At 36.0% G+C, this 14092-nt stretch overlaps 1 protein-coding gene across 1 annotated transcript in view; it reads right to left on the bottom strand.

The window, feature by feature from the left end:
- LOC117789788 overlaps positions 1-14092 on the bottom strand; it is a 39615-nt gene extending 25523 nt beyond the window's left edge. The window contains exons 1-6 of the mRNA XM_034628921.1: positions 13843-14092; positions 7829-8907; positions 3569-3766; positions 3347-3502; positions 3102-3290; positions 2880-3042 (exon numbers count right to left, since the gene is read on the bottom strand). Coding sequence (XP_034484812.1) covers positions 2880-3042; positions 3102-3290; positions 3347-3502; positions 3569-3766; positions 7829-8528 — 1406 coding nt within the window. The 5' untranslated portion in view covers positions 8529-8907; positions 13843-14092. The remainder of the gene's footprint in view (positions 1-2879; positions 3043-3101; positions 3291-3346; positions 3503-3568; positions 3767-7828; positions 8908-13842) is intronic.

Below are 14092 nucleotides of genomic sequence, written 5' to 3'. Positions count from 1 at the left end.
TTAAGACGATTAAATGCGCACTAAATTTAATTCGTTTGCTCGGTATTCAACTGAAGTGAGCACATAAATAACAAATAACTAAATAACAAAAGGAAAAAAAAATAAAAGATATTCCTTTGAAGTCATTTAAGTATTTGGTTGATATATATAAAATTAAATATAAATTTAATACATTTCTTTAAAAAATAAACAAATTTGAAATGAATAGTTAATTCATTTAAATATGAATGATTTTTAAGGCAGTTTGCATAGTTTGTCGTAATGTAATTTACATAAATTATTCAAGAATTTTGAACTGCAATTAAGTAAACGAAATATTAGCACACTGTTAGCGTAAATAAATAATTAAAGTGCAATGAAAATGAAATGCAAAATGCAAAATGCTCACTTCAAGGCATCAACGAAATGAATTAGTTCTTCAATAGCCTATAATTAAATCAAATATTTGTCAATCGACAACCTATGTAAATAAAGATCAGAGCTTGTGTTAGCTTAGGACAAATACATTAAACATTGCAAATGAGCAAATGATTTGAATAACTACAACAGCCCACAACAGTTCAGTCTCTGTCTATAATTAAATATTTAAAATGGGTTTGTCCCAAAGACAAAGGCAATTCACACACAATAACTTATACAAGCTACTGAGTGTGATGTGTGTGCTGTGTGTTGTGTGTAAATGTGACTGTGGCCAAACTGTTTGCACAAGTAGTTGTTACCTGTCCTTCTGAGTGTATGTGAGTGTGCAATGGCATTCACATTTCCACAGTAATTCATACATAATTCATTGCATTCATTTAACACTCGCACTCACACATTACTCACACATTCACTCCTTTACCACTTTACTCGTACGAATATGAACTCGCACACTCACTCGTCATATCCCCCAGGCATTTCTCATTCATTAACACATTTCTGCAGCTGGTTGGTCTGAAGTATATCATTAGCTTAACTTGATGTTTTCAACATAAAAAAAACATTTTTAACAACAATTACTTTAAAAAAATGTCTTCATTACATACATATTCTGATCATAAATTTGTATGTAAATAAATCGCAATATCAAAAGAATTAAACACACTTTCATATAATAGTTCGAATTGAAAAGGATCGTTGGCGAATGAACTCCACTTCAATATGAAATAAATTTTTATTAATAGTTGTATTCCACTTTAGGTAGTCATATACATACATATAAATTAATTAAATCCCTCATTCTATTTTATGCCTATTACAATGAACTGAAATAGTTACTCGATCATACGGTTAAAAGGTCCTCTTTTGAACTTAAAATGATTTAAGCATGTAATAAAATGGATCACATTTTAGTGCTTGGAATGAATCACTATGCATAGTTAAAATCCTATACATACTCCCTTTATTCTTTTTAAATGAGATAGAGTATTAAAACGTCGTATTCCCTTATTATAACTTCGCTTATTACTTCTTTCTCATTGGGTAGAAAGTTGAGTCGGTTTGAGTTTGTGTATAAGTAAAACACTCCAACAGTTGGCCAACTTTCTCGCACTGTGTTAATTTGCACAAGACTAAAGAAAGCAAGTAGGAAGCACACACGCTACCATACACTCACATCCCAACACTCCCACACAGACAGCGACATACACACACACACGTGCATAGAGCTGTGCCAGTTGCATCGGCATGTTTGCCTGGTGACAGTGCGGGGGGTGCGGGGTGTGAGAAAGTAAGTGGTTGTGAGTGTGTGTGTGCATGTGCTTGACATAATTAACATAATTACTATTATTGTTCCGTTGTTGATTTGGTTTTACATATATTATGTGTACGTATTTTCCTTCATGTGCCTTTTTTCATTTGGTATGCAAATTGTTTTTAGTTTTGCGCCTTTACGGGGTTTTAAAACTCATAAAAAATTTTCCTTCTTGCTTTTAGACCCCACCACATGTGTCAATAAATCACCACCAATTAAATTATATAGAATTAATTTTTTTTTGTATGAAATTAATACAAATTGTATATGCTAATTATCCGATTTATTTATTTAAATTATTATTTTTAAAATTAATTAGTAAATTCTATAATACGTAAGCTTAATTTTATATTTTAGTTATGTTAACAACTGATGAAATATGTTAATTAAACATTTGAATATAAATAAAAAAAATTCAATGTTTTTAAGCTGTCATTATTTTGATCGTGAATTTAGATAAATAGGAGAGACAATAGACATAAGCAAAGTTATGTAATAAAGCGTATAATTTATTGAGCCTGTCACCTAATGGGCTGTTAAGTAGCTGACCCTCAACCTCGGAAAGTCAGCAAAAGAAGTGATCCAAGAGCGTGATTAATTGAAAAGCAATTAACTGCGACCGAGCCTGCCCCCAGCAAATGGCTGAGGGAGAATCGCTTATTTTGTGCGTGTTTTGAGAGTCGCCGAGCCAAATGGACACAGGGGATTACTACTAATCTGGAAGCAAGACAAGCAGGCCTATGCCCACAGTGCGTGGCAGTGAGGAAGGATCCATGCATGATTAGTTATGGTCAGGTTAAGTTGAGGGTCGCTCTACGCCTCATTGAGAACGCGGCGCGACAAACTTGTAAATTTATCGAATCATTAAGCAGCACGTAAAGGCCGCAAAGGAAAAGGACAGAGGCGAAGGACGACGGAGTAAATGAATCAAAGCACAGGATGTTAATATCGTGACCGTTGAGAAGATGCCAACGTAAATTGAATTGACGCATTTACGGTCCCCACAAATGCATGATAATGGACATGAGTGCTCAAAGGCATTAGCACGCATTGTGGTGTGATTATAATGACCACAAGTTACCGAGGATGCAGAAAGACAGAGGGAGAAGTTTACTAAATAATGCAATAAGTAGGTTGACTGACTCACCGACGCTGACGTAGGCAATTCAACAGAGCATCATCCTCTTCATAGACGCTCAATGGGCAATTGAGGGACTGGGCGATTTGCATGGTCAATTGCAGTGACTGATTGCTGGCGGCCCAGTCTGACATTGCTGAGCCGGACATCAGGATGGCACGATGAAATAAACCTGTATCCAAATTGTTGTCACAATAGATAGCAATTATAAATGTGGAAGCCAAAGCCTACCTGATGACACCGGCGATACCATTAGATAATTGACACAAGCAGCTCCAGTGCTATGACCCATCAAAGTGACATGCTCATTGTCGCCCCCAAAGGAGCCAATGTTCTCCTTGATCCAGTGCAAAGCAGCTATCTGATCCAGTAGTGCATAGTTCGCAATATTGTGGGCATCGATGCTGGGACGCATGAATCCTACATGCGATAAGTAATTAGAGGCGATCCATCAGTTGTCCCCATTCAACACTTACCCAACACTCCGAGTCTGTAGTTGACGGTGACCACAATCACCTCACCATAGCTCGCCAGCACTGAGCCATCGTAGGCATTGCCGCTGTTCCACTCAAAGGATTCTCCATGTAGGTACACCAGCACCGCATACTTCTTTGTGTTAGTTGACAGCGACACTAAATCGATCAGATATTCCACATGACATTGGGATTTGAAGCTGGCTTAGCACATCATTAACTCACCCTCTTGCGGCACATACAGATTCAGATACAAACAGTCCTCACTTTCGACCTCCAGGTACGGCATCAGTCGCTTCAAATAGTTGCGACGGCCCTGGGATATATTCCCGCTGTTATGGGCTGACGCATCCGGTAGTTTTTGTGGGCAAACCGGCGGCAAATGACGTGCAATCTTCAGTCCCTGCCAGGGCAACGCCGCTCCTGATAGAGGTAGCAGCAAAAGTGGAAAGGGAGAGAGGAAAAATAGTAACACCATTAGATAAGCTAACACAAACTTTCATAAAGTACTTTTTGACTGTTACTTCCCACTCGAGACCGGGACAGTCAGCCAATGCAAGCAAAATCAAGTACAATGGTACAAGATGGAAGTGAAGTAGTTAAAAATCCTATAAATCTTTGGCGACAGGGTAAAAGTTAAAAATAAATAAAGCATAAAAATGCGGTAGTCTTGGATTTTCTTTAACCCATGATTTTATACCCTGCTCAGGATTAACAGCCGAGTCGTTCTGTCTGTCTGTCCGTCTGTCTGTCCGTCCGTCTGTTTGAACTTGTCGATTTCAGAGACCATAAGAGCTAGAGACTTTAAACTTGGTATGTAAGTTCCTGAATACCATACGCAGATGAAGTTTGTTTTTATTTTTGGATCGAATCAATATATCATATAGCTGCCATAGGAATGATAGTTTTTAAAACTAAGTTTTAGTAAGAAAAAGTTTTTTGTTTTTTGAGATATATTAACCAAACCGATAGAATATGCATGTAGGCTGGTATTATACATCCTGACCAAATTTGGTTTAGATTAGTCCACTATATCATATAGCTGCCATAGAGACGCTCAGTCGAAAATTAAGTCTTAGAATGAAAAGTATTTGGTTTTTTGAGATATATTAACCAAACTGATAGAATATGAATTTAACTTGGTTTTGAACATCTTGACCGAAGTTCGTTCAAATCGGTCCACTATATCATATAGCTGTCATTGGACCGATCGGTCAAAAATCATGAAACAGGAATATTTTGTTTTTAAATTTTAATTAAATTATAGAATTGACTTTTCTTTAAATAAAGGCTCTAATGTTGTTAACGGTAAGAAGTCATTTAAATGAAAACTTAAATCAACATTAAACATTTAAGATTAATTTACACACAGCTCAAAATATTCGTCGACTTTAACTTAATAGATACTACTGTAACAGTTATAAGCAACGAATTTATGTTTGGATATTTTTTCCTGTCTCTTTCACTATATCTGTTTCTCTCCCCCTCTGCCCCCGCTCTTTGGATCGCCGCGGAAAAACACGATTCGATTGGCTTGCGTGGCATTTTGGGAGCACAAAGTCAATTTCGTATTTATGTAACACGGTCAACGGGCACTTGGAAGTCCCGTAAACAAGTAGACAGCCACATTCAGTACCACATTGGCACTTCCTGCACATGAGTGTAACAGCAAGTGAAGCAGGAGCAGGATGTGGAGGAGTATTCAAAGGACACTCGGGATTGCAACCAAGTTGACTGCGGTTTGGTTAGGTTTGGTGTTTCAGTTAACGTTGAATCGTCGTAAGCGAAGGGGAGTTGTGTGGGGAAACCACAACCACGATTTGGTCAACTTAGTTTGGAATTCGTTGCAAATGCATTGCATTGTTGCAACATCAAAACGTTGTGGTTACAGGGCAAATGTGAAGAAGTTGCCTTGACATACTTTATGGAAGTCACACGCTGGCTGATTGACATTCCGAACTTCTAACATATTTTGACCAACTAGTTGCTTCAGTTGTCTAGCACTCTGATAGTATTTTTACTGCAACTGAAATGCAATAATTAACATCGAACAAGTTTTTAAGGTCAAGTTACAAAGAAAACTGTGTAGTTTGAGTTGCATTTTAATTAAAGTTTCAGTTGATTTATGATTGGCGTCAGTTTAGGATACATGAAATTAAAGTTCTGCTAAACTTTCCTAGGGCAACCAAAGTTATTCAGTTAAAACTATGTTATTAAAGTGCCACGTACATTCTGCTTATTATACCTCAACATAGACTGTCAGTAAAATCCATTTACAGAGTTTGTGGCCCCAAAAATATGCAACATTTACACTTTGTCATATTCGACGCACACAAATTTCATTTTGCTGTCAAATGTTTCACGATATTGTGCTCATAAAAACAAGGAAAATCTCTGCACATGGCCACATCTTTGACTGTGGCACGGAACAGGACCTGCACAATAAACGGGATAAATATTGGAATGGGAACAAGGACTGTGGCAATGTTGCGGATGAGGATGACGAACAGGCAAATACGCGAATTTCGACATACAAAGAGAGCGACAGTCGGTGGCGTTATTTGCATTTTGTTATTAATAAATTCGGCAACAGGCAAAAGGACGCGCTCCTAGTCCATAAATAAAAGCGTACATGCCACGCCCCGCTAACCCCGCCTAGAGAGACAAATAAGACAAATACAACGTACAAAGCAAAACAATATTCTGACGTGTTTTCAAAAACTTTTCTTTTTGTTTGGCTGCCTCGCACAAACAGGCAACAGTCTATCCCAACTGTGTGTGTGTGTGTGTGTGTGAGTGCGTGGATCTGCTCTACACACGTTACGTATACGCAAACGAATCTTGTATTTGCATTGGCTTATATTTGCTGTCAAAACTGAATGGGGATTGTTGCCACAATGTCGACGCCTGCTGCAACTGCAACTGCAACTGCAAGTGCAACATCGACTGAGACTATGTCGTCATGTTTGCAATTTCAAACAACTTCCGCTGACAAATATGGCGTCACGCAGTCCGAAGTCTTCGTTATTGTTGCAGCTTGCCGCATGGATTGAGTGTGCGGCACTCAAGTGTTCAATAAACGCAACGTGGTTGCAAACACTCGCCCACAGACAGACGCATTCAACACGCACGCACACACACACAGGCGCCACACTCCGCCACACAAAAACAAATCGTGCCAAGCACTTTTGTCACGGCCTGTGGCATTGGCTGTTGTCTGTCGACTGTCGGCTGTCGGAGTTAGCAAACTGCAAAATGCGCCAGATAATTTATTGTCCTTGCAATCTAGGGTCCTGCCGTTACATGGCGCATACAGAAAGTGTGAAATTGAAGGCTCTTAACAAAGCAGCAAGTTGCATTTGCAGTTGCGGCTTTGCATTTATGTTCTCTGTTCCTATCGATGCGGTTTCCGGTTAAGCCGACCATTCAATGGCCGGAAATGCTATTGGTTGTCCGCAATCTGGATACCAAAATGTTCAATTACAATTGACAAATATTTACAATTTGTGAACTGTTAATTAGCATTCCTTACACTCATCAACGTGACTCTAACGCAGCCGGAAAACTTAATTATAACGAACAAAAACAAAATATTTTACAGCATATTTTCATATAAATTCACAAAATTCCAAACATAAACTTACATATGTACTCGTATGTGAGAGAGGCAATTTTGAAGAGCTCCAATTTGCATTGAATTGCCAGAAATATGCACAAATAAAAGTAAACACATGGACCCTGAGAAACAAACCCAAACACACACACAAAGGCTAATGAAAGGGGCAGCAACTAGAATGCCAAAATGTGTGGCATACTTTTGGGCGACCAGTGTACGTGTCAAGTTTTAAAAGCCTAATGCCAGGTGCAGCTCAAAGATAATTGCTTAAAATTGTAGGCTAAATTCAGAATTGCCCTAAAGTCTGCTCGGACATGGTCAGATTGTCAGGCTTTTGCCTGCATATGTTGTGCAATTTAGGTTTTGATTTTGCTTTTGATGCTTGTGGTAAATTGCCATCATATTTGGGGTGCTCAATAGTGTTGTCGTTTAACTTGCTACATTTCGGAGAGAAACTAGAAAAAATATTGTATACAGAATTATTTTACTCTTGGTATGTGAGCTTTTTGTTTATTAGAAAATTCCGGATATAATTCAAATGAAAACTTCAAAAAATTATTTATTTATGGGAAGTTCTATTTTATTTATAAGCTAAAAGTAATTTATGAGGCTTGCCAAATTGTAATTGAAATATTAAAAAATTTCCATCTGTATCTTGAGTCTAGATCCATCAACATAACCATCACACATTTAAATCAGTATATTTTACCATTTAAAAATTAAAAAAAAAAGTCCATTTAATAAAAATTAGATCAAATTTCTAGCAAATTAGATACAAATGAATCAACAAAAAATGTTTTCCCGGCTAGTGCACGAAGTTAAACATTATTTTATAAATTGGTGCATTGCTGCTTTAATTTGCTACTTACCAGGCGGCATGAATCGCCTGCTGCCAGTGGGAGCCTCCGCATAGGGCAGACCCAGATACTGATTCACCTCTCTTAGGCCACTGGTCACCTGGAAGAGACGGGTTATGCCTACCAGACGGCCCTGCTTGATTTGTATCTCCTTTGTGTACTGAAGTTTTTGAGGCTCCACATGACGACGCTCCGGATGATGAGTGCTTGTTCCACTACTTGGACTGGAGTCGTTGTCTGACGTTGTCGTTGTTGTTGTTATTGGAATGGAGTTTGCCTCCTCACTGGCCAACAAGTCGGCCAATCGATCTTTAATATTCTGCTCTAAATTGTTTTTTGCAGTTTTAGCCCGCCTGACGAATGACTTGTGGTCTACCGTCAGGGTGGTGGCATCCGGCTGAGTTTGTGATCGGATTGTTGTAGTTATATCTCCAATAACCGACAGGGTTTCAGCCATCGATTGCCTTGTGGTCTCACGCAATTTCATTGCATTTTCCAGCTCATTTCCGTTGTGAATCTGCTCGATGATGTCCCCCAATGTTGGCTCCATTGATTTTTGCTTTTCTGGTACAGTCGCAGTCGCAGTCGCTGTAGCAGCTGCAGCTGGCATACCCCAAGTGAGCAGCCAGTGGCAACAATCAGCGCTTAATTGCTTCTGATTGCCGCCAACTGTCAACAAAAATAACCAAAATGTTTCCAATCGAAACTTCATGGCGCCTGCTTACGTTGATGTTTCCTTACTCACTCACTTTGCCTCTCACACACTTTTATGTACTTCCTTTTTCTTTTCAATTTCAATTTCAGTTTTAATTTTAGTTTTAGGCAAGCTCTTCGCTCTGCAGATTTCACATTACGTTTGCCTTTGTATTTGTCTTTTGTCGGTATTTTTCTTTGTTGTTAATTGCGTTCCATGCTCTGCCCAGATCGCCACATTCTCATTTTCTTCATTTACATGGATTTTCTTGCTGTCCTGTAAAGTTTTTGTGTTACATTATTTACTTGAACATTTTTTGAATGTTTTCGGCCCAGCTCAAGTGGTGCAAGCACTTTTTTGTTGCATTCCAACTGTAGGAAAACTTTCATTTGGTTTTCTTTAAGGAAAGGGGGAAAAAAAATATAAAAATCAAGCAATTAGTAAACTGAAAGTAGTAAACCATTCATTGTTGATTTTAGTTTTATTTTTTTTTTTTGTTGCTTTTCATTGCAAATATTTATGTTTATTCGCTTTTGCATGCTGAAATTTCTGTTTGTCAAAAGTATACACGATTTGCAAGGGACACTTGGGGAATTCCATTTCAATATTAATATCAATGTTTGAAATTCGAGTTATTTAAAATGAAATGTCTGCCATAATGTTATCAATTTTCATTGGTTTATTTTATTTACATGTCTTTTCATTTGGTGAGCTTTTTCATTTTTCTTAGTTAAATCACTTAATTGGCCATCATCAAATTTTATACACTTTCCCACATCACATTGCTTATTCATTTGAGTAAGTTTGAGTATGTTATATGTTATGCGTACTTGTAAACAAAAAGCTGTCCATTTTTCCAATTAAATTTTTTTGTTTTTACTGAAAATTATGTTGCAAGACACTTCAGTCAATTACTTATGAGCTTAAACTTTGGACATTGTCAAATCAATTCAATTTAAAGATTTCTTTCAAGTGAGAGAAGTTGCAGTACATTATAAACAGATGCCGTCAAATAGACATTGTATACAAAAATATGAAGAACAAACGCCCATCATTCAAGATCCGACACATGCCAAATGGAAATTGAATGCTATTTTAAAATTTTAGTGTCAGATTCACGTATTCTGTAGAATAAACAAACACCAAAAATAGAAAATATCCCATGACGATTAATCATAAAAATACCAATAAAAATTCAATTAGGTTCTTATGTTCCCTTGCCAACTACACCCACCCTCTGGATGTGTTGACACTAAGCGATCTGGTTTAATATACATATACTTTATATATATTTATAAAAGTCAAGCCAATGCAAATATCTTGAAACGGAAAGCAAAAATTCATTTAAATGGTTTTCTTTTTACGAGCAAATCAACACGGAGAAGCATGCGAGTAACATGTGGGCCAGCTTCAAGTGTGTGTGCGTGTGTGTGTGAGTGTTTTACTATATATCAAAATAAACACACCGGGTGAGGCGCTCTAAAAGCATTTTTCACAAAAGCAAACTTAATAAAACAAGTAAATTTGAAGAAAATAGAGCGAAAAATCATTGAATAAAAATACGAAAAAAAATAGTGAGCAGATAAAAAAACAAGTGTCGACTAGGGGATACTCTGCAGTCAGATCTGCGAACTGCAGACATACACAAGTCATTAAATATATACACAATGTTATAAATGTTTATTAAACATATTTGACAGATTTTGTATTTGAGATATAAGAGCTGAAAAGTCTGCATAATTGTATTTTATAAATATTTACACATCCCTCTCATACATTAACATTCTGTTTTCTTTTAATTTATAACATATATTCACAAATACTAAGGCTCATTTGTTAAAGTACTCTTGTTGGAAACATTAAATTGCCCTTATTTTTATCAAATCGTGTTGAAAGTTTCTGCAGCACTTAGGAAGCCGCGAAAATAGAGTCGTCGGAAAAGTCTCATAAATTTTCCCTTAACGTAGGGACTAATTGAGTCAGCATTGGCTGATGTTTACTTTGGCTTATACTTGTGTTATGCTAGTGTGTTTCTGTCGCATGTATATATGTATGTGTTGGATATTTATAGCGCGTTCTTTGAAATGAAAAGGGAAATCATCGCTATTTCTGTTACTCAACTACAAATTGATATCAGCTGCTTAATGTGCTCACAAAGTAGACAAAGATTTGGTGACTTAATTCACTTTCACTTAGTCGGAATACAAATGAAACAACTTTATTGTAAATGCATTTTGTTAAAAATAACGCAAATAAATAATAAATAGACGACGCCGAGTGCAACGTCTATGTTAATTTAAATATATGCAAAGCATTAAAAATAAACAACGAATGCATAAAAATAAAAAAGAGAGAAATTTACGGAATTTCGTTCGCCTTTTCACTCCCCAATTGAAAATAAAAAAAAAAAACTTAACAAAACAACTAACATGCCGAAGTCTTAATACACTTTCAGATAAAATAAAACTCTATTTACGTTGAAACTTAAGTTTTACTTTACAAATCTCATTCACATTTCACTTTAAAACGTATCTATAAATCTGTTTTTTCACTGTACTCTTAAAATATAACTATGAGTTATGTTGAAGTTTGTCATATTCCGACAAAATTATGTTTTCAGTATCTGAGACCTTAACTGGACACCAAATTAATGGACCTTAGAGTATCACCAAAACCACAAAAAAATCACAAAATGCAATCACGAGTTAAACTGGCAGAAACTGTCAGAGACTGGCAGCTGGTAAAAGGCGAAGACAAAAAAGCTCTTCATCTATTTACAATTGGAATTTAAGTTAAGTAAATTGATTTGATTTGGCGTAAGTAGATAGCCAGCTATCCTCGCAATTCGGTAAATGCTTTGTTCTTCTCCGATGTTCTCAAAAGAACCCCATTACACTTTATTATTATATATTTTTTTTATGTTAAGTTCAACTTATCTGCTATGGACAAATTGGTGTAAGTTTAAAAAAATAACAAAAAATTTTAAGTCCACTGTTTAATTAATGTTTCTTTTCGATAAAATAAAAGCGTGTCCACTAAAAAAAAGTTCCCTGTTTTTTTATCTTTCACTCTATTGAAAATAAAAGACTTAAGAAGTAAAGCTCTGATATGCTAGTGATTTTCATGAATAAACATGACGGCCATGTGTTGTCGTCAACATAAAAAAAGCAGAGTAAATGCATTTCTGATTGTCACAATATGCTGACCATAAGAGTATAAATGACACGCAGTTACACTCATGAAAAATGAAAATGAAATAACAACAAAGAAGGCCAAAATCACAGGAATCGCAGTTGGCACACTCTTCACTTATTATGCACTCACACACTTAAATATTTATATAAAATATGTGTATATATTGAGAAAATCGTCTGATTTCAAGCGCATTCTGTCAGAATGTCATAAATCATATGGAGCTCATAAAGGAACGGCGCCGGCGGCTGCAACCGGAGAAATTTCAGATGCATTTGTAATGCAAATGATGTCAAAAAGGCCACAATATCTGCTATGCTCTACACTACTGTTCCACTGTGCCACGGGTCGGGGGAGAAGAAATTTGCATAATTAGCGCAGAAACGACGACGCATTGAAAGCTGTCACATTTGACACGCAACTCACCGAGACGAGACGAAGCGAGATGAGGCGAGACCAGGGGAATTTGCCCCATAATATTAAACCCAAAATACATGCAAATGTAGAAGCAGCAACAAGCTGAATAATAACAACAAATTTTCTCCAACTAATTTTAGAATCCCCGCAAAAATGTGAGAGGGGTTAGTTAAGCATTTGAAAATCAAAATGCGAATTGAAAACTGAAACATATATTTACGAAACACTCGCAAGTTCAACAAACCCAAAAACGCAAAAGATGCGCTGCAAATTATTTCGAATTATGCGATTTATTTTTGGGTCTATATTTATTACAGTTGCATACAAAATGCAGCTGCCCCCAAGTGGGGCGCTTGAAAATGTGGGCGGCCGGCAAGTAACAAAATGCATAAATCTGGCCCATTATCATGCAAATTAAGTGAAGCAAATATTTTTAAATGCCCCGGCATTTCTGACAACTATTTTAATGCCAAATTGTTAGCACCAGAAATTTAAGAGAGCGCAAGAGATTTGCTAATACTTTTGTTTTGATTTTAGTTTTATTTCGCTTATTGGCAAAAAAAAAAAAATATTGTGGCTGACATTATTTATGTTTTCAAATAAATACAAGCTTAACAATTTTTAGTTGTAATAACATTTTTCACATATTAAAAATACATATATATATACATTAAGTACATAAGAAAATTTAAAAAAAGAAACAAATTATTTAGCTAAAATTAAATTTTAGATATCCAAATATTTATAACTGGAGCCTATGAATTATTCGGCTGTTTCTTTCTATTTTCCTCACTACTGTCAATTTTTTCTACGCGTTTAATTATGTGCTACGTTGTTCAACGCAATTATCAATGTGACGTACTCGTCAGATATGCTTATTTAATTGAATTCAACGAAAGAAAACAACTAAAACAAAATTATATTTAACGGAAGTCACATTTTAAACACATTTGATTCAAATTCATCACAATAACAAAATATAGACAGCACAAATAACGACATTGTCGACATCAGAGTATCAACAATTAAAATCGACGCGTCGTGAAACAACACTGGTGTTTCTACTCATTTTTATATATAATATTTATTTGCAACTCAATATCATGAAAATGAAGTGAAAACAATCAGTTGATTTATGCCAAAGAGAGAAAACCAATGAAAAAATTAAAACACATTTTCACAGAATTATCGCAAAGTGCTTTTATAGAATTTTCATTTTTTTTAAATTTTTTTTTTCAGCGCACCGCAAAATGATGCTTTAATTAATGCAAATTTCAATAAAACTGCTGCAGGTTACAGTCCTCAATGCCATATGTGAATTGTAAATATTTGCGTTGGAGACAGATTTTTTTCAATTTTTGCGATTTTTCCATCATGCAATAATTATACGCACTATCAATTTCGGGCAATTTGCATTTACCAATTTGCGTAACGACTTTTTCGCTTGATTTGCTTGTTATTATTTCGAGGCACTTTGATCTGAATTCGGAGAGTAAATTTGACAAACGCTTTGATCGCTAAGATCATCTCATCGCGTTGAACATTTGGCAACGATTTAATATTTATCTTTGTCACTTGGCATAATTTGCACAAATAAATAAATAAATAGGTATTTGTTGATTATTGTAAATTTTATACAAGTTGATTGCATAAAAAACTTCCGCTTTTCTTTCCATAAATAATATGGGCAATTTCACAGAAATATTTGGAATTTTATTTTTACTTTTGTTTTCGGTTTTATTTTGGTTTTGCTTCAGGGGTCTGACCCTTCCTTTCTTTTGCAATTGGCACGCGCGAGTTGACGTTGTTTTTGTCCCCCTTTTTCAACTTTTCGTTTATTTTTAGCTTGGGTCGAAAGATGTATCTTGTAGATACTTTGCTTGGCGTAAGTATTTCCCAAGATGTTGCACACGGTTGGCACAGGAGGAACACATGAACTACACAAGCGGCACGATCGACGTTCTGGCGACAAC

This window comes from Drosophila innubila (genome assembly GCF_004354385.1).
Source record: "Drosophila innubila isolate TH190305 chromosome 3R unlocalized genomic scaffold, UK_Dinn_1.0 2_E_3R, whole genome shotgun sequence".
In the NCBI taxonomy this organism is placed as follows: domain Eukaryota; kingdom Metazoa; phylum Arthropoda; class Insecta; order Diptera; family Drosophilidae; genus Drosophila; species Drosophila innubila.
Note: the sequence above shows the minus strand (reverse complement) of the source record. Positions and strands in the feature narration are given on the sequence as shown.